At 43.3% G+C, this 24,765-nt stretch overlaps 3 protein-coding genes across 3 annotated transcripts; 2 read left to right on the plus strand and 1 right to left on the minus strand.

The window, feature by feature from the left end:
• The first annotated feature begins 23 nt into the window (after positions 1-23).
• On the plus strand, positions 24-4,524 carry ap5b1 (adaptor related protein complex 5 subunit beta 1). Its single transcript, XM_038697922.1, has 3 exons — positions 24-328; positions 1,181-1,975; positions 2,406-4,524. The coding sequence occupies exons 1-3, from the start codon at positions 191-193 to the stop codon at positions 4,353-4,355; spliced, it is 2,883 nt and encodes a 960-aa protein (XP_038553850.1). The 5' UTR covers positions 24-190; the 3' UTR covers positions 4,356-4,524.
• An 811-nt stretch (positions 4,525-5,335) lies between these two features.
• cunh1orf50 (chromosome unknown C1orf50 homolog) lies at positions 5,336-7,606 on the minus strand. The gene is made up of 5 exons (XM_038697925.1): positions 7,449-7,606; positions 6,922-7,037; positions 6,758-6,844; positions 6,369-6,500; positions 5,336-5,699 (listed from the first exon to the last, which is right to left on the minus strand). The coding sequence occupies exons 1-5, from the start codon at positions 7,525-7,527 to the stop codon at positions 5,514-5,516; spliced, it is 600 nt and encodes a 199-aa protein (XP_038553853.1). The 5' UTR covers positions 7,528-7,606; the 3' UTR covers positions 5,336-5,513.
• Positions 7,607-8,888: 1,282 nt separating this feature from the next.
• Positions 8,889-22,366, plus strand: p3h1 (prolyl 3-hydroxylase 1). The gene is made up of 15 exons (XM_038697923.1): positions 8,889-9,432; positions 10,654-10,806; positions 11,314-11,503; positions 11,601-11,732; positions 13,453-13,592; positions 15,994-16,083; positions 16,184-16,236; positions 16,528-16,655; positions 16,847-16,974; positions 18,327-18,422; positions 18,580-18,730; positions 20,548-20,665; positions 20,767-20,842; positions 20,972-21,112; positions 21,416-22,366. Exons 1-15 carry the CDS (start codon positions 8,971-8,973, stop codon positions 21,917-21,919), a joined length of 2,562 nt encoding a protein of 853 aa, XP_038553851.1. The 5' UTR covers positions 8,889-8,970; the 3' UTR covers positions 21,920-22,366.
• Positions 22,367-24,765: the final 2,399 nt, after the last annotated feature.

Consider the following 24,765-nt stretch of genomic DNA (forward strand, 5'->3'; position numbering starts at 1 on the left):
CTGCGAGTTTTACGTGCGCACGTGACACAACACGGAACTGCCCCTGCGTGTTTGTCATCCAGTCTGTGGGTGTCTCTCAGGAGGAATTTGTGTTTCAGTTCTAAGCGAACTTTTACTGTGTGCCATGACTTTGGAAAGAGTCACCGAGCCGATGATCAGCACGTCGCCGAGGTTTAGGATTTGAGCCAGAATGGCGGTGAAGTGGGCCGAGAGGATCTGTGCTTTCTCCCGCAGCCCGTCTCGCTTCCTCTCCGGGACGACGGCGGAGGCTTTCCTGACTGAGCTGCTCCGCGAGCTGCGAGACGACAGAGCCACTTACAGTGTCAAGGTACAACAACAAGCTGTACAGCTACAACATGTCATCTCTGCCGTGCTTCATACATCAAACACAAACACATCCGGTACGAAATACCGTTACTATACCTTGATTTAAGGTGTTGTAACAACAGTTACTCTAGTTAAACGTTGATGTTTTTATCCTGTAGAGAGAGACACCAGCATCGATAAATAGATATGAGGAACACATCTTTAAGTGTGACAGTTAAGAGTCTTGCTTTATGTGTAATGTCACATTCACCAACGTGTAAACAGCTGCCAATACTAAATTGCCAGATTTTGTAATGGAGTTTGGCATGCTGCACTCTTAACGCAGTCACGGGGTTTAAATATGTCTACACGCCAGGACAGGGGCTGTTATGAGCTGAATCGATTCACTAATCGACACAATCGCAGAATTCACCCGGTTCCTGTTTCCAAATGTAAATAAAGGATGGTCTTTTACTCTTTTATGCTTGTAAACTGAACGTCTTTTGGTTTGGGGCTATTGGTCGGACAAAATAAACAATTTGAAGATGTCGACGTGGGCTTTGGGTAATCTATAGGGGAATGTTTCATTATTTAAAAAAATATACAAGTACTATATTTTATATAGACTGTAAATTGAATAATTGACAGTAGTAACACATGTCTATGAAGATTCTCAGTCATCCAGGACATAGTTATCCAACGAAGGTTAAAGTCAAGAGCAACTGGACTTGGTTGAAGATACTGGAAGACGTTTCGTCCCTCGTCCACTTCTGACTTCTTCAGTTCAGCACACATTCATTGTTTTATTTGTATTTTTCTGTGTCTTTAGTGTTCACAGTGAACACTAACAATTGTTACATTTCACCCACCTCAGGTCCTCCTGTTGTCCCCCCTATGTGAGAACCCGGCTCTGCTGTGTCCCCTACACACAGTGGGAGAGGAGACAAGCCTGGAGCTCATGTCAGTGTTCGCCCAGTGTCCTACCAAGTCTGTGCAGTTTCGTTGTCACCTCCTCCTGGCCCTCACCTCTGTGCTGGTCTGCACTTCCTGTGTGAGCAGCCGTTCCCGTGCATCTCAGGACTTCCTGGACCTGCTCCTTCAGATAGCCCAGGACACCGGTGACCTACAGGCTGATGGCGCTCTTTGTTCTTTACGGGCCACGGCTTGTGACTGCCTGCGGGAGCTGGAGGCCTGCTCCCCAGGCCTTCTCTCCCAGCGCCTCGAGCTCTTAGGTGGGCTCCGGCAGCGAGAAACCTCCCGGCTCCACCAGGCCTATGCAGGACTCCATACTCTGGTGTTAAGAAACGCGGTGTATCAGCTCACCCAGGAAACCGGAGCTGGGGCTGAGCATCTTAAGGCTCTTCTGGGAGGAAATACATCAGTTGCTTGGGAAGCAGAGCATGACTCAGACCTGATGAATAACGCAGACTCAGCCATACTGTCTTCTCTTATCCTGGGACCCATGGGTACTGTGCCAACCCTGCAGACCGGGCCTGACTGTAAGGAGTTGCGCTCAGTCCTGTCCTCCCTCCTTGAGGACTCCTACCTCCTAACACCTCTGTGTCAGGCTGCACTGCTGCACAGACTGACGGAGGTGGTTGCGATGGTTCCTGGTGTCCCTCCAGCCGTATTCAGAGCTCAGCTGCTGCGACTGCTGGGCACGAGCGAGGTTTGTGTAGAAATGGAATAAGATTGATGTCTCAAATTTAAAATGATTTGTGTTCTTGCTGACAGTTGGATGGGAAGATTGATATCACTCATGTCTGTATGCTGATTATGCAAATGAGATGTAACGTGTTCATTTAGGATCTTTAGAGGTGCTTTTAGGCAGATTTTCCGTCTTCGGACGGAGCCAGGCTTGCTGTTTTTATGCTAAGCTAACTGAGCTTAGCTAGCTGCTTTCTCCAGAGTAGGAGAGTAGGACACTGTGGAGAGTAGGACACTGTGGCAGTAAGCAGCACATTTACCGCACCAGCTTTCATTTGGGATTATTTCATATTTTCAAACAAATATTTTTATTCCACAGAGCTGTAAGTTACCCTGTGTGGGTTCATGGTGAGAAGTCATGACTCTCAGTAAATCTTGGCTCACCTTTGCAGGTGTGCCTCCTTCACACCACCCTGCTGATGAAGTGTGCGTTCACAGACAGCCTGTTCAGCGCCGAAGACGAAGCGTTCATCCTCAAGCGGCTGGTGGTGCTCTCCCAGCACCCGCTGCTGAGTACACCCGAGAAGCTGTTCTACATGGCCTGTATCCTGCACTTTCCCGAGAACCGGCCAATCGGGTGCGGCGACGGTGACGAGACCCTCCCTGTGCTGCTGACTCCGCGGCTGGCCTCGGCTCTAGTGCCCACCGTGTTCAATGACAGCGCCACCATGCTGGCCCGCCTCAACCTGCTGTCTCTGGTCTACCTGGAGGAGGGAGAGGAAGGAGAGGGGGAGGCGGAGGGGAGTAGGGGGCTGGCCTACCTCTATGAACACGTCACCTCGCTGCTACACATTGTGGAAAACGGCGGCGGCCGAGAGATTTATGTAACCTTCTTCAGAGCCGCCTTCCTCTTCCTCTTCTACTTCTGTCACGTGGAGCGCTACTCTAACAGTCTGACGGAGAAGCTGTGTAAGCTCTACCTCCGCCACACCCACCTGGCTCCACACCTCATCAACCTGGCCAACCAGACCCAGGACAAGTTGTCTGAGTCCAGCTGGGCTGTGGGGCTCCTAAAGGCCCTCCAGGGGGTCATCACCGAGGCCCCGCTCGCCCAGCTCACCCCACAAGATCTCAGCTGGCACCTTAAGGTGCTGGCTCGAGTGGCAGAGGAAGGAGAAATCCCCCAGCACAGCACCCTTAGCTTCCTGTCCAAGGTCATCACTCCGTCAGTCTCCTCTCTGTGCATGAGCGGCGACTGGCGTCTGGGGAACAGCTTGCTGGGGGTTTGCCGCCGCTTCCTCGTCCACCCCAGCCTGGACTCGCTGCTCATCCCTCTGGCTGACATCCTGCAGCATCTCACCTGCTACTACGGAGAAACAGACATCCAGGACCACGCCCGCCTCTACTACACCCTCCTGACCACGCTGTCCCGAGAGAAGCTGGCCGGGGTGCTGGCACAGGGTTCGACCGAGGGAGGGCGTCAGGTCAAGAAGCGCTCGCTGTCCTGCATCATGGCTGAGAGCGAGGGGCTAACAAGCGTACTAACCATCCACCAGACGGACAAAGCGATATTCAGGCTGATTGAGTCAGAGCCACGAGAAGAAGCAAAAACTGATCAAGCCAGCGACCCGAACCGGAGCGAGACGGAGACCTGCCCAGGAGAGACCAGCGCAGCACTGGCAGCTTACAGAGCTCAGTTTGAGGACCCCAGCTTTGCCTCAGAAATCGCCTTAAACTACCAGCTGACTCACACTGAAGCTGGTGACTCCCGCTTTGATCAGCTCTTCAGCATCCACCTCCACTTCAACCTCACAGACGACCACTATGAAGAACTGCGCGACATCAGTGTCCCGTGTCTGTTCAGAGAGAGGCCGTCGCCCACGCTGAGGCTGAGACTGAAGCCCAGGCGGCCATACCCCACCACCCTCCGTGCCAGCGCCATCTTCACCACCCAGGACGGACTTTCCTGGCTCACTGTCCTGCCAGACATCCACGTGTCTTTCCAGCAGGCCTTCATGCCTCCGCCTGCTCCCCCGGCCTGGGGTCGAGGCAGCAAACTGAGCTTGTTTGAGGGTTTATGGGATGAAATCAGCTCTGCGAGCGGCGAGGACCTGGCAGACTGTGCGACCAGCCTGTTCTGCTGCCAGCTGAAGGAGGCAGCTCTGATTGCCTTGGTGGAGAAACACTTCCTCCCCTACCTTATGTCAGATCTGTCCGATAAGGACAAGTTCAAAGTGCTTTTCTTCCTCCCGCCGCGGTCTCACATGCTGCTGCAGATCAGCTCTGAGGAGGAAGGCGTGCACTTCAACATCGCCACAGATAACTGGCATCTTCTGCCTCACATAAGTTCTTACCTACAGACGATCACGTCCTCACAGAAAGACGCTCACAGTCGACTGTGATGGAAACTTTCTGGCTTGTTTTTAATTTTAACAAAAGCTGATTTTTAATCACCCAATTTTTTCTCAGCACTTTAATTATACTTAAAATGACACTGCTGAAGACAGATGATTTAAAATAAAGTTATTGCACTTTAATTTTCTTGACCTGAAATTAAACATTTGTAAAATTGTGTGTTTCTTATTTGACCATTTAATCCTACTTCTGACACAGGAAGTTGATGGACTCTGTTTCAGGGCTCCCTCAGAGTAGCACACAGAGCTGCATCACCTTATTTTAGTGTTTACTCACGATCTGCTCACCTTTATTTTCCCTTCACCCATCTCTGTTATTTGTGTCAGCGGATCAACAGTCTGTGTGTAAATGTTTAATCTCTAAATATTAAACGCCTTCCACAAATCCAAAAAAGATTTGTAAACACAGTGACACATCCACCAATGTGTCCCTGAGCGAGACACTTGTTGTCCCTAGTTCCTCCAGAGGTGTATGACATATTTAGCAATTGTAAGTTGCTTTGGTAAAAGTGTCACCTAAATAACAAATTATAAATTATTGTAATGTAATAAAATATGGAATGCATGTTACTTTGCTCATTTAAAAAATAAAACTCATAACAATACATACTTTTACTATGTGGAAATGGCATCAGCAGGTGTGCTACCTGAAAATGAGTGATACAAGTAGATTGTTGTTAGGACTGGTGGAAACTCAAAACTGTTAAAATGCAGCTCCACACATGTAGAACAGCGATCCTCAAGCAAAACCCGGATCCACAAATGTCTGTCTGAAAGTTGTTAATGTTAGTAAGATATTCACAAATGCTTTATTTGTAAATGAATGTATTCAGATATTTTTTAGTTGAAAAATATTTTGTTTGTTTGTATTTGTGGTGTTTTACACACGGACTGTTCTGCTCACGCTGACACAAATCTATCTCCATAGACAACCCGCTGCATGTGGGTGACACAGCTTTGGTAAAGACTAATGGGCAAAAGTGTTAAAACTTTATTTGGCAAGTGTCCTCGCACACAGGCTTTTTAGAAAAGCATCCCTAAGGTTGTGACCATCTAACAATCCTTCCATGTATGGATTTCTGTCTGTTTAAACTGATGTCCACGAAGACTAGCGTCCACCATGTGTCCTGCTAAAAGTCCAGTCCTTCATTCGGAGAGACCCTTGAAGTTGGGTCCTGTGTAAGGCGGTAAGGCTGTCTGCTGGCTGAGAAGCTTGTCCATGATGGCGATCTCAGAGTCCCTCTTCTCCACCTCCTCTATGGGGGTCCAGGACATGTCATGTTGAAGCTTGAATGCGCCAATAAACGGGTGCGGGCAACTTGGACCCCATTCCTTCAGAGGAGAGGACAAAGTGTGCTGTGGTGAGATGTCTTAGACTAAGAGGTGAAAAGACCTAAAACATATTGTGGTTGATTGGTCTCCAGGCAGGAAATTCATTCAGCAACTATTTGATAATCAATGAGTCATTTAACAATTGATGACAAATGATGGAATTATTAATAGATTAATAAATATATTATTTGATACTGAAAAGAATCAGTTGTCGTGTCCCTACTTTTGTTCCCAAAAGGTTTAAAAAGCAGTTGGCTCTGCAGAAACATCTAAAAGTCACCTTAGTGCAGGAAATGTGTGAACCAGTTATTCTCTGCTACGTTACAATCTATAATTACAATATGAGGACCTGTTTATTCCCAGACATTCCATAAATTCCATGAGCTCTAGAAACATTATCTGTACCTGCCAGGCTGGCGCAGTTAAAACGGCAGCCAGTCAAATCAACCTAAGCTGCCTGTGTCGGTTTCCCTCTGGGTCACGTGAACTTTGAACAACAAACACCTCCAACTCTCAACATTACACGTGTTGTTATCATGTGTGTGGGAATCTCCCTGAGGGGATGTTAGGTAACAGCTGCTGTTCTGACATTTTGTAACACTTCGTGTCCCTACAGGGTGACGTAACATTAAAGGCTGCGGAACAATTTAATATCAGTATAATACGAACCTCAGGAGAGATGATAGAGAAGTACTTCTGTCCAGACGGCCGCTGGTAGAGGTAATACATGTTGCCTGGTTTTTTCACAATGTTACAGGCAGCATGGTGGAGGTCCGCATCTCTTTTAGCCTCTTCTAAAACCTACAAAGCGAGAAGACAAATACGTGTACAGGAGTGGCAGCATGTCTTGATATCTGATCCCAACATAACTCTTGACTCTCTTTTTTCTTACGGTCCCTTTTCAAAACAGCTGTTATTGTACAGTAACATCAGGATGCAGTCATTGGTCAGATCTGAGCATTACCCAATGAGATTTTGCTTGCATCACGAGAGTGACCACTTTGGGACATGGTCTCGTTTTAACAGATCACACGTATTCAAGAAACAAGAGTACTTGCCTTTCTCGCCTGCTCCTGTAGGTATCTGATCTGGTCAGCAATGACTGTCAGTTTGTTGCAAGCGTTGGCTTTAATGAAATCATCGCCCTAAAAACAAAGTGAAGACATGCTCAGGACTGCATCAAGTGTTGCGGCTGTGTAGAACTCATTTAATGAATCCACACCTTCTGTACTTGTGCTGCCAGGGCCACCAGGTCCATGGGGTCTCCCACTCTGTTGGTCTGGTAGGCACTGACCAGATCCAGGCCGCTGGGGGCGCTGCTGGTCTCAACCAGAGTCACTGCAACAACACAAGCTTTATGATCACAGCTCATGTACATGGAGCACCGCAGGGGACTACAACTATCACTGACATACAACAAATACCATGACATATGAACACATAATTATACATACATGACATGATGGAACTCAGTGACTGTAATAATACACCTAACATGAAACTCTTCATATGGCAACTAAATGATTAAACAGATGCCGGCAGAGCAGTGCGGTGCTCGGGTAAACAGGATTCTACCGTTTCATTGCGTCTAAATGCAGATTACAGTCTTAACGTTAGCAGCCGCTGAGCAGCCAGGTTCAATGTCCCACACTGGTTTCAGACACCGCGCTGGGCTCCACTAAGACAAATACAAACTACATGAGCACGGACAGAGAGATAACGAGGCTCGGCTCAGAAACTTTCTGTTACCAGTGGTGGTTCTGCCGGGCCCGTCGGGGAGGCTGACCGTGCTGTCCATGTTCACTTCACAGACTCCTCTCTCACACATTAAACTCGGTCTCTCTGTCCACCTGCTGGTTTCATAACAGGGGTGTAACCACGGAATACTTCACCAAAATACCGGAGGCTTCCCGGAGTCCTACAACGGCACTCCTGCTGTGTGCCTGATTTTAAAATAAAATATTATTTTGCTGGAGCTTGTTTATCATTACAAACGTATATACTAACCATGTATCTTTCACCCCCAATGTCATTAAATACTTGTATTATTCAATTCTTCAACAGTCTTAGATCATATTCAGCATTTTATTGTCATTATTACTTGGATTTCTTTTCAGGCATGTCAGGAGCAGCCCAGCCACAGAGCATTTAAACCAGAGGAGATTCGTCACCGCTGACAAACCGTGAAACAGAAACGGCCTCACACGGCTGGACCATCGGCTGGGCTGGACTGGACCAGTACTGGACCAGTACTGGACCGAGACTGTGTCGTCTGCTCAGTGATGGCTGTTTTCCTTGTGTAGTTGTTGCTTTTTCATTTGTGCAGGACAAACATAAGGGTGTTTACTTGTTTTATACAGTCCATGGTTTAATTAATATAGTCACGTGTCCTTTGCTGCCACATGAGAAAATACAAACGCTCAATTTTCCCTCAGTGAAAAAATGTGTAATAAGTTTAACTATACTAATATATAAAATATGTGATCATAGCAAAAACTTTATTACTATATTCAACTATTCTCCTCCTCTTCTTGTTAGACAATGCTTCAGTGAAGTTTGTTTGCTATGCATTGGTTTATTCTTTATAATAAGATGTAAGTTGTTTGAGTCATATCTTTTACAGCTGAAAGCCATGGAAGTATCCTGAAGTTACTTCCAGCAGACAGGTCTAACAGGCCAGCACTTTATGTTGTTATGTTTCCCTGTGAAATCCAACAGTTGGTTCTGCTGTCATTTTGAGTTTGATAGCCTGTGTGAGGGTTTTAAACGTCCTCATCTGAGAGCACATATGTGAAGAAGCCCTACTTGCTCACAGCCAGTCTCTTGTGGACTAAAATCATTTATTCATGTTGATCGATCAAATAGTTTTGGGTGTCAGTTTGTTTAATGATCCTCTGTACGTTTTGTCATTAATTAAGGCAAATCCATACTTTGCCTTGAAGGCTGCCTGAAGTGATGATTATGTTGAGAATAATGAGCAAAGGTTTCGCCTGGAGTAGTTTAGTTCACCAGACTCGGTGTTGAGCTGATACAGATCTCTGACAGTATTCTAAGGTCAGTCCTACATAGATTTAAGGCCCCCGTTCTATATGCATTTATATAACATTATAATGATATCTACATGTGTATATGGGGGATGGGGGGGGGCGCCTCAAACCCCACCTCCAGACAAGTTAGTGTCGGAGAAAGAAGTTCCACCTCCTCTCTCTCCCGGCTCCTCCAGGCTCCGGTTGACCCCGGCCCCGCAGCAGACCTCTGACATTTGAGCATCATGGAGCTCCGTTATACACTAATGATGTTCTGCCTTATTATCCCACTGTGCACTTCGGACACTAATCTGAGCAGTCACTTCGTTTTGGAGCCCTATGATTTCCTCTTCGACGCGGCAGTGGAAGCCTACTATAAGGGGGACTGGCTGTCGGTTATCCTGAACATGGAGAAGGCGCTCAGGAACAAAGCTACGGTCCGCAGCGTGAAGGCTCAGTGCCGGCTGAGCTGCGCCAATCAGACCGCTTTCGGCGATCGTCTGGTCGGCTTGGGAGTTCCCATACCGGGGGCCGGGTCTGTGGAGGACCTGGGCTTCTTCCAGAAAATCCTCAAGCGGGCGGACTGCGTGAACTCCTGCGAAACTGAGAAACTGGGTTCACCAACAATGCACCAGGTTACTGCAGACGTGGAGCTGGAGTTCAACAAGAGGACCCCGTATAATTACCTACAAGTTGCATATTTTAAGGTAACTAACTTAAGTACAGTAGGCAGTCAGTGCTGCCCCCCATCACACAGAGATTTGTCCAGGTGCAACTTCTTACTGAACATGCAGACCCACAACAGAGTGAACAACTGTAACACACTTTAGTTGGAATCTCATTCAGGCTTTAACTCAGAGCTGTAAATACCCCAACCCCCCAAAACCAAGGCAGCCATGCCACGTCTCAGGGTGGAGTCAGCTGCGGAGCCTGACGTTAGGACGTCGGTGTTTGGGATCCAGCGGTGGGAAGCGCAGACCTTTAAAGGCTTCTACTCCTGATGAACGCAGACACGCTGAGCTCAAACACAGTCATTCTCTGTGGGCACATTTGAGTAGAGTTAGACTGGCCAAGATAGACAGTTGTACAATTTTATTGTCTTTGTCAGAGGAACAATTCCACTGTTTTTCTTGGATTGTTATGTGTGCATCGAAAATACTACTCTCAGACAAAACTTGAACACAGCATGAAAAAAGGTGGCGCAGAATGTGAATCTAACTAAACTGTTTGGAAGTGGAATAAATATAATAACTGTGTATTTCTATAATAATTCCGAAGCAAAAAAGCATGACACCAACAAATTGTCAGGTATACAGACAGAGTTGGTGATCAAGCTGGCTGCTCAGATTTCTGACATTTAAAACTCAGATCTGATCTGCAGGTGCTACTTCATTATTGTTTTAATTACAGGCCAGTGAAGGAGAGACAGGCTTGTGTGTAATGAAATAAGCGGTTAGTTCCTGTTAGAGGACCATATAACCTACACATTACTTAATGCCTCTGTAACATTAGGTCTTTGAAACCAAACTCATAATTTTGAAGTCCGTTAAGGGACTGGTTCCCTAAACTTACAGTAGAATACACATTTCATGGACTGATGAAGTTAGGTCACTTCAGTTAAGTGCACACCATCCCTCTGTAGGATTGTGTCCAGCTGCAGAAGCTGCTGTTTTCAGCAAAAGGTCGTTTATGCTGGCTGCCCAGCACCGAACTGCAACTAGCAAGCTGCTAGCAACAAGGTTAGCGACTTGCATAGCTAGTGAACATGGTGGAGCATTTCATTTCTACATCATTTATTGCTCCTTTAACGAAGAGGGCTGGATAAACTGAACCCTGTTTGGCAGACACACAGAAACAGAAACGTCACAGGGCAACAGTGAATTGTCAGTCAGAGAGGATGAGCTGAAGTCCTGTGGGTTTTTTTCCAGATCAATAAGCTGGACAAGGCGGTGGCAGCTGCCAACACATTCTTCCTGGCCAACCCAGATCACATGGAGATGAAACAGAACCTGGAGTACTACAGGATGATGGAAGGAGTACAGGAAGAGGACTTCAAAGATTTGGAGGCCAGGACACACATGGTGAGGGCAAACTCCTCCTCTGATGGGGTTTATGGCATTTTAGTCCTGGTAGCCTAGAGGCCAGTCTTTAGAGGGGCTTTTTTCATTTTGATCACATCTCAACTTTTGGTTCTGTTTATTTCAGAAATCTGTTTTGTCACATGATTTAATCTCTGCAGAAAATGTTTACATCGTCACATGCCTGCGGTTGCCGCAAATGGCCAACTTTAAAGTTTTCCAGTAGCTTTCTAAATCTTTTGGTCTGCGGTACGATGGCTGTAAAAAGAAGAGTGACATTTGTTGGAAAGTAAGAATAAAAAGAAATCCTGACACGTCGTTCCAAGAACCTTTTGTGCACTTTGTGATTACTGCTGTTACAGTCAATAACATGTCAAGTAGAAGAATTTGAACTCAACATCTTAAAACTATGCCTCCTGTTTAACTTGAAAAACAAGAGCACTAGTAATATTACACGTGTAATGGTGTCCATAAGCCACATTGTTGGATGTCCACATGCTCGCTCCTCAGGCCGAGTTCCTGCTAGGGAAGAGCTATTACAGCGACGACTCATTCGGCTTGGCGGCTGAACACTTCGAAGTGGCCGTAGATGAGTACTTCGCTGCCGATAAGGAATGCAGAGTGCTGTGTGAGGGAGCCTACGACTATGACGGATACAACTACATGGAGTACAACGCTGACCTGTTCCAGACCATGACGGGTGAGACAGCACATCCTTTGGTTTTTGTGCACAGAGTTGATTGATAGGAAAGATGAGAATTTGGTGACCATTGTGTAAATGTGTTTGTGTATGTCAGACCACTACATGCAGGTACTGAAATGTAAGCAGCAGTGCTCCGTAGAGTTGGCCACAACTGCTGGCAGAAACAAGCCCTTTGAGGACTTCCTCCCCTCGCATTTCAACTACCTGCAGTTCTCCTACTACAACAGTGAGTCCCACTGCCCTTTCTTTTCCAGCCTGTACTGAGTGTACATGCCTTTATCCAATGAATGAAACCCTGAATGTCCAGATATTTACAGCAACACTGATTATGCGTATAGCTGGATATATTGGTTGAATATTATGAGGCAGATCTTTTATGAAGAACAAGATGTGATGAAGGTTCCTCCCTGTAGAGCTTTCACCGTGCTCAGACAAATTGGTGTGCTTCCTTATAATGGCCATCTGGGCCTTCATCAGTGTCACAACTGTGCACTACAGATGCCTCTTAAATAGCAAACACACAGGTGAGCCACGTTAAGGTAACTGGCATCACAACTAGCAAGGCAATTTTCTCTTAGGAGCCATTGACCATATAAAATAATGGAAATGGGTTTGTGTAGAACATTTCTGACTTGGTTAATGTGCATTATAAAATATATTCAGTGATCACAAGGAACAACTGGACCCTTGATTTTGATCTTCCTTGGAAAACTGACCTGGGTGATTGAGAACCTTTACAGACTTCAATCATCACAGTTATTAAATTATATTAAAAAAAAACTTAAGAATTTTAGTATATTCCTTTTTATTAAAGGGTTACTGCAGTGAATAATATTGTACTTCCATAAACATGGAGGAGATTAAAACAGAAGAGGTAAAACTAAAGCAGCAGAGGCAGAGATCTACTGCATTTCCTATATGGAATGGGTCAAGGGGTCTGGGCTGGATAGCATTTTATCGAATGTGAATCTTTTCAAATCCCTTATGTAACTAAAGTTAAATTCAAATAATACCTTTCTGACTTTTAAGCCTTATTTTTCACAAGCTATTTGAACCAAATCTGGAATGATCTGTTGTAGAACTGCTGTGAAAGTTTCTGAAACAGGAAGAGATCATTTCTCTAGAGAAGAGTCACCACTCTGTTGGTCTATAAAAAGACACAATCCCGCAGTGATCATGAAGTGGCGTTACAGAGTGGAGACTCTTTGGCTGGCTGCAGACACCAGAGAGCACATCCTCCATTCAACAACCAAAGCTTTCATTTTAGCAGTTATGGAATGAATGTTAATTAGCTACAGCTGGTATAATCTGTTTTAAACATTTAAACTGGTGAAACTGAAAGGTAGCGGCAGTTAGAAATGAGAAGCAGCTAGCTAGCTGTTGCTAATAAATAACAACAAGGAAGGACAGAAGGTTTGATAAGGGACCCTAGTCAAGCTCCAAAAACACTTCCTTCTTCCCTTTCCATAATGCAGCTCTTCATTAGAACCTTCCCTCTTGGTAAACATCTAAGTCTGTCCAACTCCACACCAAGATGGGACAAAGTTCATCCAAAAACCACAGAAGACACCACATGATGAGTAAAGCAAGGATTACACTTTCTGCGTCTGCGAGTACACTAGGGTCCGCCTGACAAAAAATCGTCATCAGAGGGGGCATGCGCAGACACTGTGCGGACGTCCAGGTGCCTCCCGTTTTTATGATCAGACAGGTCGACTACGCTACAAGGGCACCAACTCCGCATGTGTGGAGTCCACCAAGCTGACAGAAGTAGTCCGCGTCTGTGGTGTCTACGCTCCCGAGTTTTGTGCCCCTTTAACAACAGAGTAAATGGCACCTCCATAATCATATGAATCCTCGTAAAATATTGTAATTCTTCAGAACAGCTCACACACAGAGACCTCACACCAGTTGTTCACCCTCCTGCTGCTGTTCCCTCCCTCCAGGTGAGAAGTATGAACAGGCCATAGAGTGTGCTAAGACCTTCCTGTTGTTCCACCCTGACGACGAGGTGATGAACCAGAACCTGGCTTATTATTCTGCCGTGCTGGGTGAAGACAAGGCAGGGACCATATCAGCCAGACAGGTACAGTCCCTCTACCTCAAGCTATATTTAGAAGAGGCTTTTGTTCAAAGCACCTTGTGAGTGCAGTTATTTTTAGCAGTCTATTATGTTAATGCAGAACGATCAGCAGAAAATCAGCCCGCATGTGGTGGGAATAAAACAGCCTTTAGCACTCAGATGTACTGAAAAGAGACATACACAAGCACAGATGGCAAGCTAAAGCACGTAAACGATTGCAGCCTTTTTAAAGAAGAGATAAGTACGATTTTTACTGCCCCAGGCTCTAAATGTCCATATACAACATTTATAGTGCATTAATTGGAATGCTGATCAATAGTAATGACTAAATCATTATTTAGTTTTTCTGGCTTTCACAACTTAACTCACTTTCCAGCCCATGCTCAGTTTTGAAAAAAACAGTCTTCATCAATGTTATTAGTAACATGAGTTACTGAGAAAGCCAAATGTGAGCGTCATTGTTTTTAAAGTCCTCTGTTTGTGTAAGTCGAGCGTGTCCACTGTTGTTTGCACAATAAATCACAATCAACAGTCAAATAGCACACACGTCTCGCCGATGTCGGCCTGAGATTGTACGTCGGTATTATATAGCTTGGAAATAGCAGCCAGCGTGCCGCGGTGTGTTTATAGCTATAAGCTGATGGAGTTACGCTAAATACTGTTTCCAGAGTTGTTTTAAGTTTTTATCAGTCAGGAGGTTTCTGCATGGAACCAAAGTCGGTCTCGTCCTCTCCAAAATAAACGGACCAGCTGAATACAACAGGTAATACAGCATGTTAATAATCACGTTCCTCTGATCTGCAGCTCTTGTCGTTTTCCGTCCCCATCCACACTACGGCGTTTTGGTTTTAAAACGGAGACCTTTTGCTATGTTTGCACCTCCTGTCCAGACTAAAATGGTGAAAACGAAGACCTAAAATGGAGAAGTTTGAAAATGCTGCCGACCCCATTTTTTGTTTTGAAACTCCAGAGAGCGTTTTAGTGAAGACGGGCAAAAACAGAGGACTTTAGAAATGATGACGCAGACGCTCACTTTTGGCTCTCTGATTGGGTAGAAACACGATGATGCTGACAGAGTTTTTGATTTAGTATTTTTATTAAAATATTCTGTACTGTGCAAATAACAAGTATCTGCCTACACTTGTAAGTTAACGTGCATGTCGCCATTTACTTTGCGAAGACTCCCAGTTTGTTTTCCGACGCCACAGTCGCTTTTTTTTAATATATATATATATTTTTTTTTTTTTTTATTTTAAGTCACTTTTAACTCCTGTGTTACATTCAGTCCCAGCTCGTTATTGGTCCATTCAAAATAAAATCTGGTGCGGTTCTTCATCTGTTGTGCTTTATTCTTTCGCCAAATCTTCTGTAATGACGGAGTACACCATCTGCTTCATGTTTACACTGGCACACACATGCCCAGTGTACCCGAACGGCCACTAGATGTGCGTTTTCATTTGTTTTAATGTAGACTGAGATCAGCTCTGATACACAGATAAAATGCTGGTGTGGACAGAGATCGTATTCGTTTTAATTCTTCTTTTTTAAACGAAAACGGAGTAGTGTGGATGGGGCCACAAACGGTTGCGATTTAATTTGTGTTTCTTTCTCTGTGCTGGAGTTTTTTAAGAACTTGATGGCTTTATACAGTTTGTTATTAAATTTGTAACAAACTTTAATCGTGTGTCTCTTCATTATACTCCCCCACAAAAAAAGTGGTCAAGCATAGCCTATAGTTTTTCATTATGTTCCAATCAAATCCAATAATAATAATAACACATTTATTTATAGTGTTTTCAATCAAAGTGCTTTACAAAAAAGTGCTTTAAAATATAAACAGTAAAATCTCTAAAATCTGATCTTGTCATAATACGAGATCAGATGCATTTCCTGCTTTAACTTGCATATATATTTGTAAATCATCAGCATAGCAGTGACATGCCATCCCAAAAGAATGAATGATCTAACCCAATGGCGCTAAGTATGACGAAAACAACAATGGACAGAGGACTGAACCCTGTGGAACCCCATGCTGGAGTGAGGAATAATCAGAAAATGTGTTATTAGAAAACACACATTAAGATCTTTCTGAAGGGTAGAATGTCAACCACTTAAGCACCTGGTCAGAGATGCCGAAGTATTTCTCAGCCTGTCCAACAGAATACAGTGGTCCACAGTATCAAAAGCTGCGCTAAGATCCAACAAGTCAGCAGCCAACAACAGATCATTTACCACGTTATGTTTTAAGAGTGCTGTGTTCTGCTGGGTATATTTAATGTCACTGTGTTCTGCACTTAAACATGTAATTGAACATGGGATCTTCTGGATATATCTCATTGAGCTATTTTGCAGACTGATGCACTCAGGAGATGCAATCAAGGTCCAATTCATTTTTGACATCCAGGTGGTGAAACTGTACATTCAGCAGTCCATACTGGAAAAAGAGCTGCTCTACTTTGGATATGAAGCCTTCGGAATCACCTTTGTAGATCCAGTGAGTGAATAAATCATTTGTTACCCATCACGTTTCTTATTTGATGCAGTGGTTTCATGCAGCCTGGTATTTGATGCCTTTACTGTCTCTTTGTATTCAGGACACATGGACTCCTGAAGATGTCATGCCTAAGAAACTGAGGGACAAGCAGAAGTAATACTGAATGAGTGAATTAATCCATTTTTATTATTGTGTCGTTCATATAATTACGACAAGACCCCAAAATAAATAATGTAGCCAGGTCCAGAGTACATCATTTACAGTGTCAAACAATACAGAAGAGAGAATAAGAAAAGGAATAATAATAATAATAATAATAATATATAAAAGTATACATATAAATACATACATCAGATAAAAGACGCAGCCACACACACGTTTGTAGCAGTTTATTGTCAAAGGGATGTTTTGGCCTCTGTCATTCTACCTACCTGTGTGTCTCAGAGCCGAGAGAGAGACGGCAGCGAGGATCACAGAGGAAATAGGAAACCTAATGAAGGAGATTGAGACTCTGGTTGAGGAGAAGAAGAAGGATTCTTCCGAGCTGGCCACAATGATAGTCCCGCAGGAGGGTAAATATTTCACCCAGATTACTAGTGAACCAGATGTTAGTAAAATGATGGTTTAGACTTTGCTAATTCATAAGTAAACCAAACTACACAAACACTTAACATAAGTACAGTACTTAGCTGAGAAATCTACAGTTATGTGTTTGACAGGCAAACTTTTCACTCTCCTTGATCCTGTGCTCTTTCTTCTCTAGATGGCGCTCCGTTGTATAATGACTTCAAGGTGACCATGACGTCCAAGCAGCTGAATGGCTCTGAGCGGGTGCTGCTGGATGGGGTGATCAGTGAAGATGAGTGCAGGGAGCTGCAACGCCTCTCCAATGTGAGTCATCTAAAGAATATATTTGCTCAAAATGAGTTAATTAACATGTTGTTGTTTGGAACTTGCTTTGATAGTGCAACATGAGGCACAGGATAATATAAAAAAACACATTACTAATAAACCATCACATGAATAGAAATACACAGAAGACTAAAGGCTAAAAACAACTGGCAACTCTGTGTCACCATGGGGGCACTACTTATATCTCATATATTGTATTATATGTATAACAGTAATAATCACATTTAGAGTGATATTAGGACTCTTGACTAGTTGGTTTAGTAGTTTTATATACTCATATACTCATTTATATACGTAAAACACACTAGAGAAGTTGGCATACCTCTCAAAGCTCTAATAAAGCCACTGCACACTGTCTGTCCAGCACCACACAGACACAGTTAGCAACTAGCTGGTGAAACACGAGTTAATGCAGCTTTAACAAGGCTCTGTGATCACTTATGCAGTAAATTATTAGCTATTGTTACTTGTATCATTCTCACTAGTGTCATATCAGTTTTTTTATCTCCATTTAAAATAAAACCCCTGCATAACTTACTTTACTTTTTTTGCATTTTTCCAACCCTCCAGGCAAGGCAGCCACTGGTTTTCAATAAAAATTAATTTCAGTACAGTGTGAAATTCAACATGCAGAAACTCGCTTGAAATTATCTATGTAAATCTGATCTGATTCATTTATCTCAAGAGTACAGGCGCAGTTTTAGTTCAGGCTGCCTGGAAGTAGTTAAATATCTAAAATGTATTGTGAGCTTTGAGAATAACAGAAATATACTGTACAGTCTTATAAATGTAGGAAAAACGGCGCTGTGCTCCTTTAAGGAAATAACATTCTGAGGATAGACCTGACGTTTCCGAGCCTATAAGAAATCAGCAATTTAAATAAGACTTGGAAATCAGTTAGAACTTGATATTAGTGTGCAATTTTAAAGGTATAAGTATACCATTATTTATTTCCAAAAAACATTGAAAGAAACTGTGTGTGAAGATTCTCAGTCATCCAGGTCATATTAATCAAAGGTGGGTTCAAATCAAGGCCAACTGGACTTGGGTGAAGATAGAAGATCGTTATCAAGGTGATGGTATAGGAATAGTTGAAAACGACACCACAGAGGTTAAATAACTGGGACTCTGCCAGTCAGTCAGAAGTGAAGAAGCCTCTTGAAGGTAAAATGTCTTCAAGCATCTTCAACCAGGTCCAGTTGAACCTTGATTTTAACCTTCCTTGGATTGAAAGTACCTCTTTATCTTTATGTCACCTGATGCCTGTTTGTGTCCCATGTCTGTGTGTCAGCCCATCATGTCAGAGTGCTGATGTTGTGCGTATTTCCCAGGCAGCTGCTCTAAAAGGTGATGGCTACAGGGGGCGTCCTTCGCCCCACTCCCCCAGTGAGATGTTCCAGGGAGTCACTGTCCTGAAGGCTGTGAAGGTCTGTAGTCCTGCTCGCTAAATTATAACTAAAAGCATTTAGCCAAACTGTGTTGTTTTCATCACAAAACATTTTCTATTTATCCAACAATAATTCATTAGAAGTTTGCATGAAAATAAATGAAAGACTTTGACCTGAGAAGTTCCACCTCCTACAGCTCGGACAGGAGGGGAAGGTTCCACTGAAGAGCGCCCGTCTGTTCTTCGACATCAGCGAGAAGGTGAGGAAGGTGTTGGAGTCGTACTTCCGTCTGGGCACTCCGCTCTACTTCTCCTACTCCCACCTGGTCTGCCGCTCCGCCATCGATGGTGAGTCATGCGGGGCCAGTTTGCTGGTGTTTTGTCTGTGGAAGAGACTAATCCACTGCTGCGTAAGAAAAAAACAGGATTCCTGGTTTGTCCCGGGTGATGATATTGGTTCATTCATAAAATGTTTAAATCTCTTAGATCTATCAACAGAACAATTTTAGACTTTTCCTTATCCATCAGAAAAACAAGGCCGTTCACAGCAGGGTACAAATGTTTTCTTGAAGTCATAACCTCAATATTCCTCATCAGAGCAGCATACAAGCCTCCTGGATCATTTAATATATACTGTAGAATGGATTATTCATGTTTCATCTTTGCTCTGAGAAATCACATTTCTCTTTAATAGCTTCAAATACTACACCCCCCATGAGCTTTAGTGACTGTTGTTATGGAAGGGGGTAACATGCAGTAATTAGATCTATTGTTAAGACAGGGTGTCCGCGGGGTCTTAAAAAGTCTTAAAAGGTAATAAATCAATTTTGCAAAAATTAAGGCCATTAAAAAGAATTAAAAAGTCTTAATCGCCATTTAACAAGGTATTAAATGTTGAAGATATTTTTGTGAAAATCCTGTTTGTCCAAAACTTTGTTTGCTAAAAGTGTAGGTGAACGCATTTATTTATAATGCGTAGCCAAAAACACTAGACAGGCAGAGAGCGACTGTGTGATTCGTTTCTGTAACGTTAGGCGCAGGGATCTACCGAGCGCCTATTTCACTCTTAAACGCCTAAAAAATAGATCCGTGTGAACCGGAAAATGATTTACGAATACACCAGACTGTAAACTCCCACCCCGCCGGACAGATCTATCACAGCCTGGATGATTTAAAAAAAAAAATTGCTGCAACAAACTTTATAAATGTTGAACTCAGTGTTCTGCATAAAGATTATTGACGAGTTAGTAGCCTGCCTAAAATCAAGGTTGGAGACTATCATGTAGCCTAGAGCATTTTTCTTGCACAAAGTTAATGAATAAAAAACAACCCCAAACTGAAGCAGCTGTAATTTGAATTAATATTACACTAGTGGTAAGTTATATACTATTATATGAAATTATATTGAACATAATGACTATATTAATATCTAACTTACAGTTTACTATTAAGTTAACAATGTACTTTTAACTTAATGTTATAATATTATACTAATCCAGTCATTTAGACTAGTTCCTCCTCCAGGTTGTATCTGTGCTACACCGCCTACACTACTTACGTTATTCATCACTCAGTTTATTCCCTTCATCTTTCTTCCCTCCTGCCCTATTTGAATTTTGTTGTATTGATCAATTGGTCGATGAAAGTTATCACACATCATTGCAAGCTCACATTCTCTAGTTTAAACCAACTAAAACACAAAATTACACTGTGTTTCACATGATTTGCTGTAATACTGCGTACATACACGTCATAGTTTATGTAAGTTTATGTTTATGTTGCTTTTGGCAGGAAATCTGACCAGTCCTTCACATAGAAAACAATAGGCCTTTACAGGCTGTTATAGGCAACTGAGAAAGTTGGTGAATGCCTCAATTTATAGGTGGCGTTACAACCTGATGACATATAGGCGATAAATATGTTATAAATATATTTACATTCCTTTTAAAACCTCAGAAATGTCAAGGTGTGTGGCTGATTTAATCCGTTACAGCTCAAAGTGGTGCGGCAGTAAAATATGTTGAAAAAGTCTTGAAAAGGTCTTAAAAAGGTATTGAATTTTACTGCAGGACTCCTGTATATACCCTGTAATACTTACTAGCATTGCTTTAAAGTTTAGGAAATGTGCTTTGGTGTAACTTCTCTCTGCGCTGTTTTTAATTCAGAGAAGCAGGAGGAACGGAAGGACCTGAGTCACCCTGTTCATGTGGACAACTGTTTGCTGGTTTCTGAGCTTAACGACTGTATCAAGGAACCTCCTGCATACACAAACAGAGACTACAGGTGAGCACACACACACAGAAGTACACTACAGAGTTGATCTTTCAACCAGAGAACGCTGGTGATGATAACCCACAAAACATCCTAATGTCTCTCCCCCACAGTGCCATCCTTTATCTAAACGATGACTTTGAAGGAGGAGATTTCATCTTCACAGAGTTGGACGCTAAAACAGTCACGGTAAATATTCAGCTTTTCTTTCCATAACCTTCTTTCAACATGTGCATGACTTATAAATAAAACCAGTAAGAAATGTCGGGCTTCCCTGCTATTCAATGCTACATGTTCTATATTTTCACACTTCTCCAGGCTGAGGTGCGTCCACAGTGCGGCCGTGTGGTCGGGTTCGGAGCGGGGAAGGAAAACCCCCACGGTGTCAGAGCTGTCACCAAGGGTCAGAGGTGTGCTGTGGCACTGTGGTTCACCCAGGATCCTGCTCACGAGGAAAAGGTACGATCCATCTCTGTAGACTAACGTCAGTGTAGGAATCGCTCTGCAATTCTACCAGCAGCATCTGTGAACTGCATAGCGCCTTTCTAATCGTCCGACCACTCAAAGCGCTTTTGCACTATGTCACACCTCCTGAGCCACAGCCACCATGTGTTACATGTTTTCTGCAAATATCCAAGGAATCAAGTATTGCATATGTCAAGTATGAATGAGTGATATTCCGCCTCTGGTCTAGGCACTTTGATTCTTCATTGGCTTATTTTGCTTTCTTCTTTTCCTCAAATGTTTTTTTCTGTCCTGTAGGAGAGAATCCAAGCTCAGGATATGCTGAAGATGTTTTCTACCCCTGTGGATACAGAGTTTATCAAACAGGAGTCAGCTGACATCTCCGAGCCCCAACCATCAACCCCAGACCCTCCTGCTCAGGCTGACCAGGAAAAAGCAGACGATAAACAAGATAATAAACCAGCAGAGCAGAAGCTGGATGCACCAGCAGACACGCAGGCTGACAAACCAGCCGACTCGCTAAAGGACAAAGCAGAGGCCAAACCAGTCAGCAAAACAGCAACAGGCACTAAAGCCAAAGCTTCTCCTAAAGCAAAGACCAAGACAGCAGACAAAGGCAAATCTGCTGCTAAAAAAGATGGAAAACAGACTGTTGAAACACCGGCCAAGCAGGTAGGCAAAAAAGATGCAAAACCAGCAGCAAAAAAGACAAAAAAAGTTGCCGCCAAGAAGGACTCCAAAAAAACTACAGCTGACACCATGTCGACCTCAGACTCTCAGAAGGGCAAGGAGGAGCTGTGATCCCGCAGCAGCTGTGACTCTGTTTTCTACAAGGTCTCCTCGGTGGGTGGTTGAATAAAACAGAGTGAAAGGTTCAGTTTGTTAAACCTCATTTGTCTTTTAATGAATTACTTAAGGTGGAGGATGGTATCATAAGTGCTGTTTCACTGCAGATGTCACTGAAGTCATTACTTGAGTACTTACCTTGTTAACTGTCTGCTAGAGTGCCCAAATCACTGTATCCATCTTTATTTGGCATCCAAAGCTCTGTCTCTGTATAGATACATATTTTCATCTTAGTTTCCAACCTGAATTTGTTTGTAGCTATTGTCTTTTATTTGTGATGTGACTTTGTGGAACCAAGCACAGGGGGGTTAATAATATTAGGGTATAATATGAGCAGAATATTATTGTTGAGAACTTCAAATCAGCTGTGTGAATCAATTAAATAAAAGTGATGTTTCTAAATTGTGGCGAGTTCATTAAAAAAAGAATGCAGTACTCCGAGCTTGCACTGGGTGTCAGGATGGAAGCATTGTTCAGTAATCTGTCACACACTCATTCAACAAACATAACAAGAAATCCTCAGGTAGTGATCTTCAAGATTTTGGGAAATTCTGCTGCTCTACTGCTGTGATTTGATTTCGACCTGAATAATTCAAAGCCCAAGAGCTCATTGCTCTACTGACTTCCTTGAAGTTCGACATATTTCAGGACTGTCATATTATAATTCCCAGAGCCTGCTTCTGAAAATGTGTGTCGTCCTACACTGATGTAACGGTTGTCTTTGCAGACACTGCTGTTGGGAATTCATTTAATTTGGATTTTTATTTTAACAAAATATATGTTCTCTCAGTCTCAACCATTAAGTTTTCCCGACAGATCCACAATTGAAGAAAGCTCATCAGTGATGTGGCAGAAAATAACAAAGTACATTTACTCAAGTACTGTACTTGTGTACATTTTTTAGGTACTTTTACTTTACTTGAGTATTTCCATTATATACCACTTTATACTTCACTGCATTTTAGAGGGAAGTATTTAATACTTACTCACAACAACAATACAGTAGTAACTTGTTGCTTTGCAGAATAAGATTACACACAAAACAATCAGTTTATAAAATATGATGCTATGCTCTCAACTGAATCATCACCTCGACCACGAATGCTGCTTACCTTTTAATTCATCAGTAGTAAATATCAACTCTAAGAGTCCATTCTGCATAATACATATTTTTAATTTTGATACTTAAAGAACTTTAAAATGCTGCTTGAAGAAGCTTGTAGGTTTCCCTGTAGAGCTAGAGCTACTGGACAGTATGTACAATTAATTTGTAGAGCACTTTTGTCACAGAGGGCTTCACATTAAAAAGCAAAAGACAATAATACAGACACAATAAAAGAGTAAAATATAAACTAAATGCAATTTAACCAAGCATGTCTAAGCAGTTCACCGTGGATATTTACAGGGTGTCCAAGGTGTTCACAGATGTAGTGCTGTTAAGCCGGAAGCAAAGGTAGGTGCAAAGGTAGGTGCAGCCCAGTCCTCGGTTCTTATCCTGCTTAACCCATCAGCTGCCTTTCACACAGTCAATCACAGGATCCTGCTATCCGCACTCTTGGCAATGGGCATCTGGGGCAAAGCACTTCTGTGTTTCGAATTCTACCTCCATGGGCGTTCCTCTCCCTCCCTCCCCTACAGGGGTGTCCCAAGGCTCGGTGCTAGGGCCCCTTCTCTTCTCAATTTACACCACCTCACTGGGTCTCGGCTTCTCTTACTCAGCTCTTCCTATCCTTCCCGCCATATGACCCCACCGTCTTGGAGCAGATCACGTACTGTCTCTCGGATATATCTGCATGGATGAAGACTTGCCACCTTCAACTGCTGCTTGTATGTTGTAGGGCTGCAGCTAACGATGATTTTATTCGAAGCTTCTACAGATTATTTCATCGATGCATCGTTTAAAAAGTACTTACGTAGTACGTAGCGGTGGCAGAGAGGCCTTCTACACACATATACACACACAGTGCTATTATGGTAGCCCAAATAATAAGCACAAAGCAGAATTAGCCTAGTCATTCAGAGAGGAGTATAGGTAGGTAGGTAGGTAGATTTATTTTGTCACAATACAACAGGTTATAGTGTGAAGTGTAGAGGAGGTGTTCCACTGCTGCCATACATACTGTATGAAGTCAATGTATAGACTGGGTCTGTGTGTGTGAGAGACAAATGTTTGGTGAAAAATTCCTTTAACTCTGTTCAAACACTACATTCACAGCTGACGCTGAACCCTTACTCTGAAACACGTGTGCAATGCAATTCCACCAACACAAACCCACACACATACATAGTGTCCATATTAATACAGACACACGAACACAGAGATCCTGTCAAAGAAGTTCCATGTCGATTTAAGTTGAGAAAATGCCCAGTTTTAGTTTGATTGAGCTTGTAGTGTGATTTGTGTGAAAGGCAGATGGACTCAGCTGTCATGCATAAACCAACTCACCCAACCTCCTACAGCACAGCCCCTCTGCTCTGCTAGAGTGTGTGTGTGTGTGTGTGTGTGTGTGTGTGTGTGTGTGTGTGTGTGTGTGTGTGTGTGTGTGTGTGTGTTTGTGCGCGTGCGTGTGTGCTGTATACTGTCAGTGCTTTCTTTGTATCTTCTTACTCTTGTTTGATTGAAAGAGGGAGACACACACAGGCCACTTTGTTTTTCTGTGTATTCGTGGTCTATGGATTTGACCATTGTTTCTCTAAAGGAGGGTGTGTATGTGTGGGGTTTAGAGTACAGTAGACAACGGAGGTCTAGTCCGTGATTGGTACAGTCGTCTCTGACTGTTCTGCCAATAGCCAACACATTT

Source organism: Micropterus salmoides, unplaced genomic scaffold, assembly GCF_014851395.1.
Source record: "Micropterus salmoides isolate LMB-PRFRI ecotype aquatic unplaced genomic scaffold, ASM1485139v1 Ms_hic_scaffold_4, whole genome shotgun sequence".
Classification (NCBI taxonomy): domain Eukaryota; kingdom Metazoa; phylum Chordata; class Actinopteri; order Centrarchiformes; family Centrarchidae; genus Micropterus; species Micropterus salmoides.

What these genes read in the sequence shown, in the direction of transcription:
- ap5b1 (XM_038697922.1), top strand. Translation starts at nt 191, where the DNA reads ATGGCGGTGAAGTGGGCCGAGAGGATCTGTGCTTTCTCCCGCAGCCCG. An exon ending in GAGCCACTTACAGTGTCAAG is followed by an intron (nt 329 to 1,180) that starts GTACAACAACAA and finishes CACCCACCTCAG; the next exon opens with GTCCTCCTGTTGTCCCCCCT. An exon ending in GACTGCTGGGCACGAGCGAG is followed by an intron (nt 1,976 to 2,405) that starts GTTTGTGTAGAA and finishes TCACCTTTGCAG; the next exon opens with GTGTGCCTCCTTCACACCAC.
- cunh1orf50 (XM_038697925.1), bottom strand. Translation starts at nt 7,527, where the DNA reads ATGTGTGAGAGAGGAGTCTGTGAAGTGAACATGGACAGCACGGTCAGC. An exon ending in GCCCGGCAGAACCACCACTG is followed by an intron (nt 7,038 to 7,448) that starts GTAACAGAAAGT and finishes GTGTTGTTGCAG; the next exon opens with TGACTCTGGTTGAGACCAGC. An exon ending in TCTCTATCATCTCTCCTGAG is followed by an intron (nt 5,700 to 6,368) that starts GTTCGTATTATA and finishes TCTCCTCTGAAG; the next exon opens with GAATGGGGTCCAAGTTGCCC.
- p3h1 (XM_038697923.1), top strand. Translation starts at nt 8,971, where the DNA reads ATGGAGCTCCGTTATACACTAATGATGTTCTGCCTTATTATCCCACTG. An exon ending in GCAGTTCTCCTACTACAACA is followed by an intron (nt 11,733 to 13,452) that starts GTGAGTCCCACT and finishes CCCTCCCTCCAG; the next exon opens with GTGAGAAGTATGAACAGGCC. An exon ending in GGACCATATCAGCCAGACAG is followed by an intron (nt 13,593 to 15,993) that starts GTACAGTCCCTC and finishes TTTGACATCCAG; the next exon opens with GTGGTGAAACTGTACATTCA.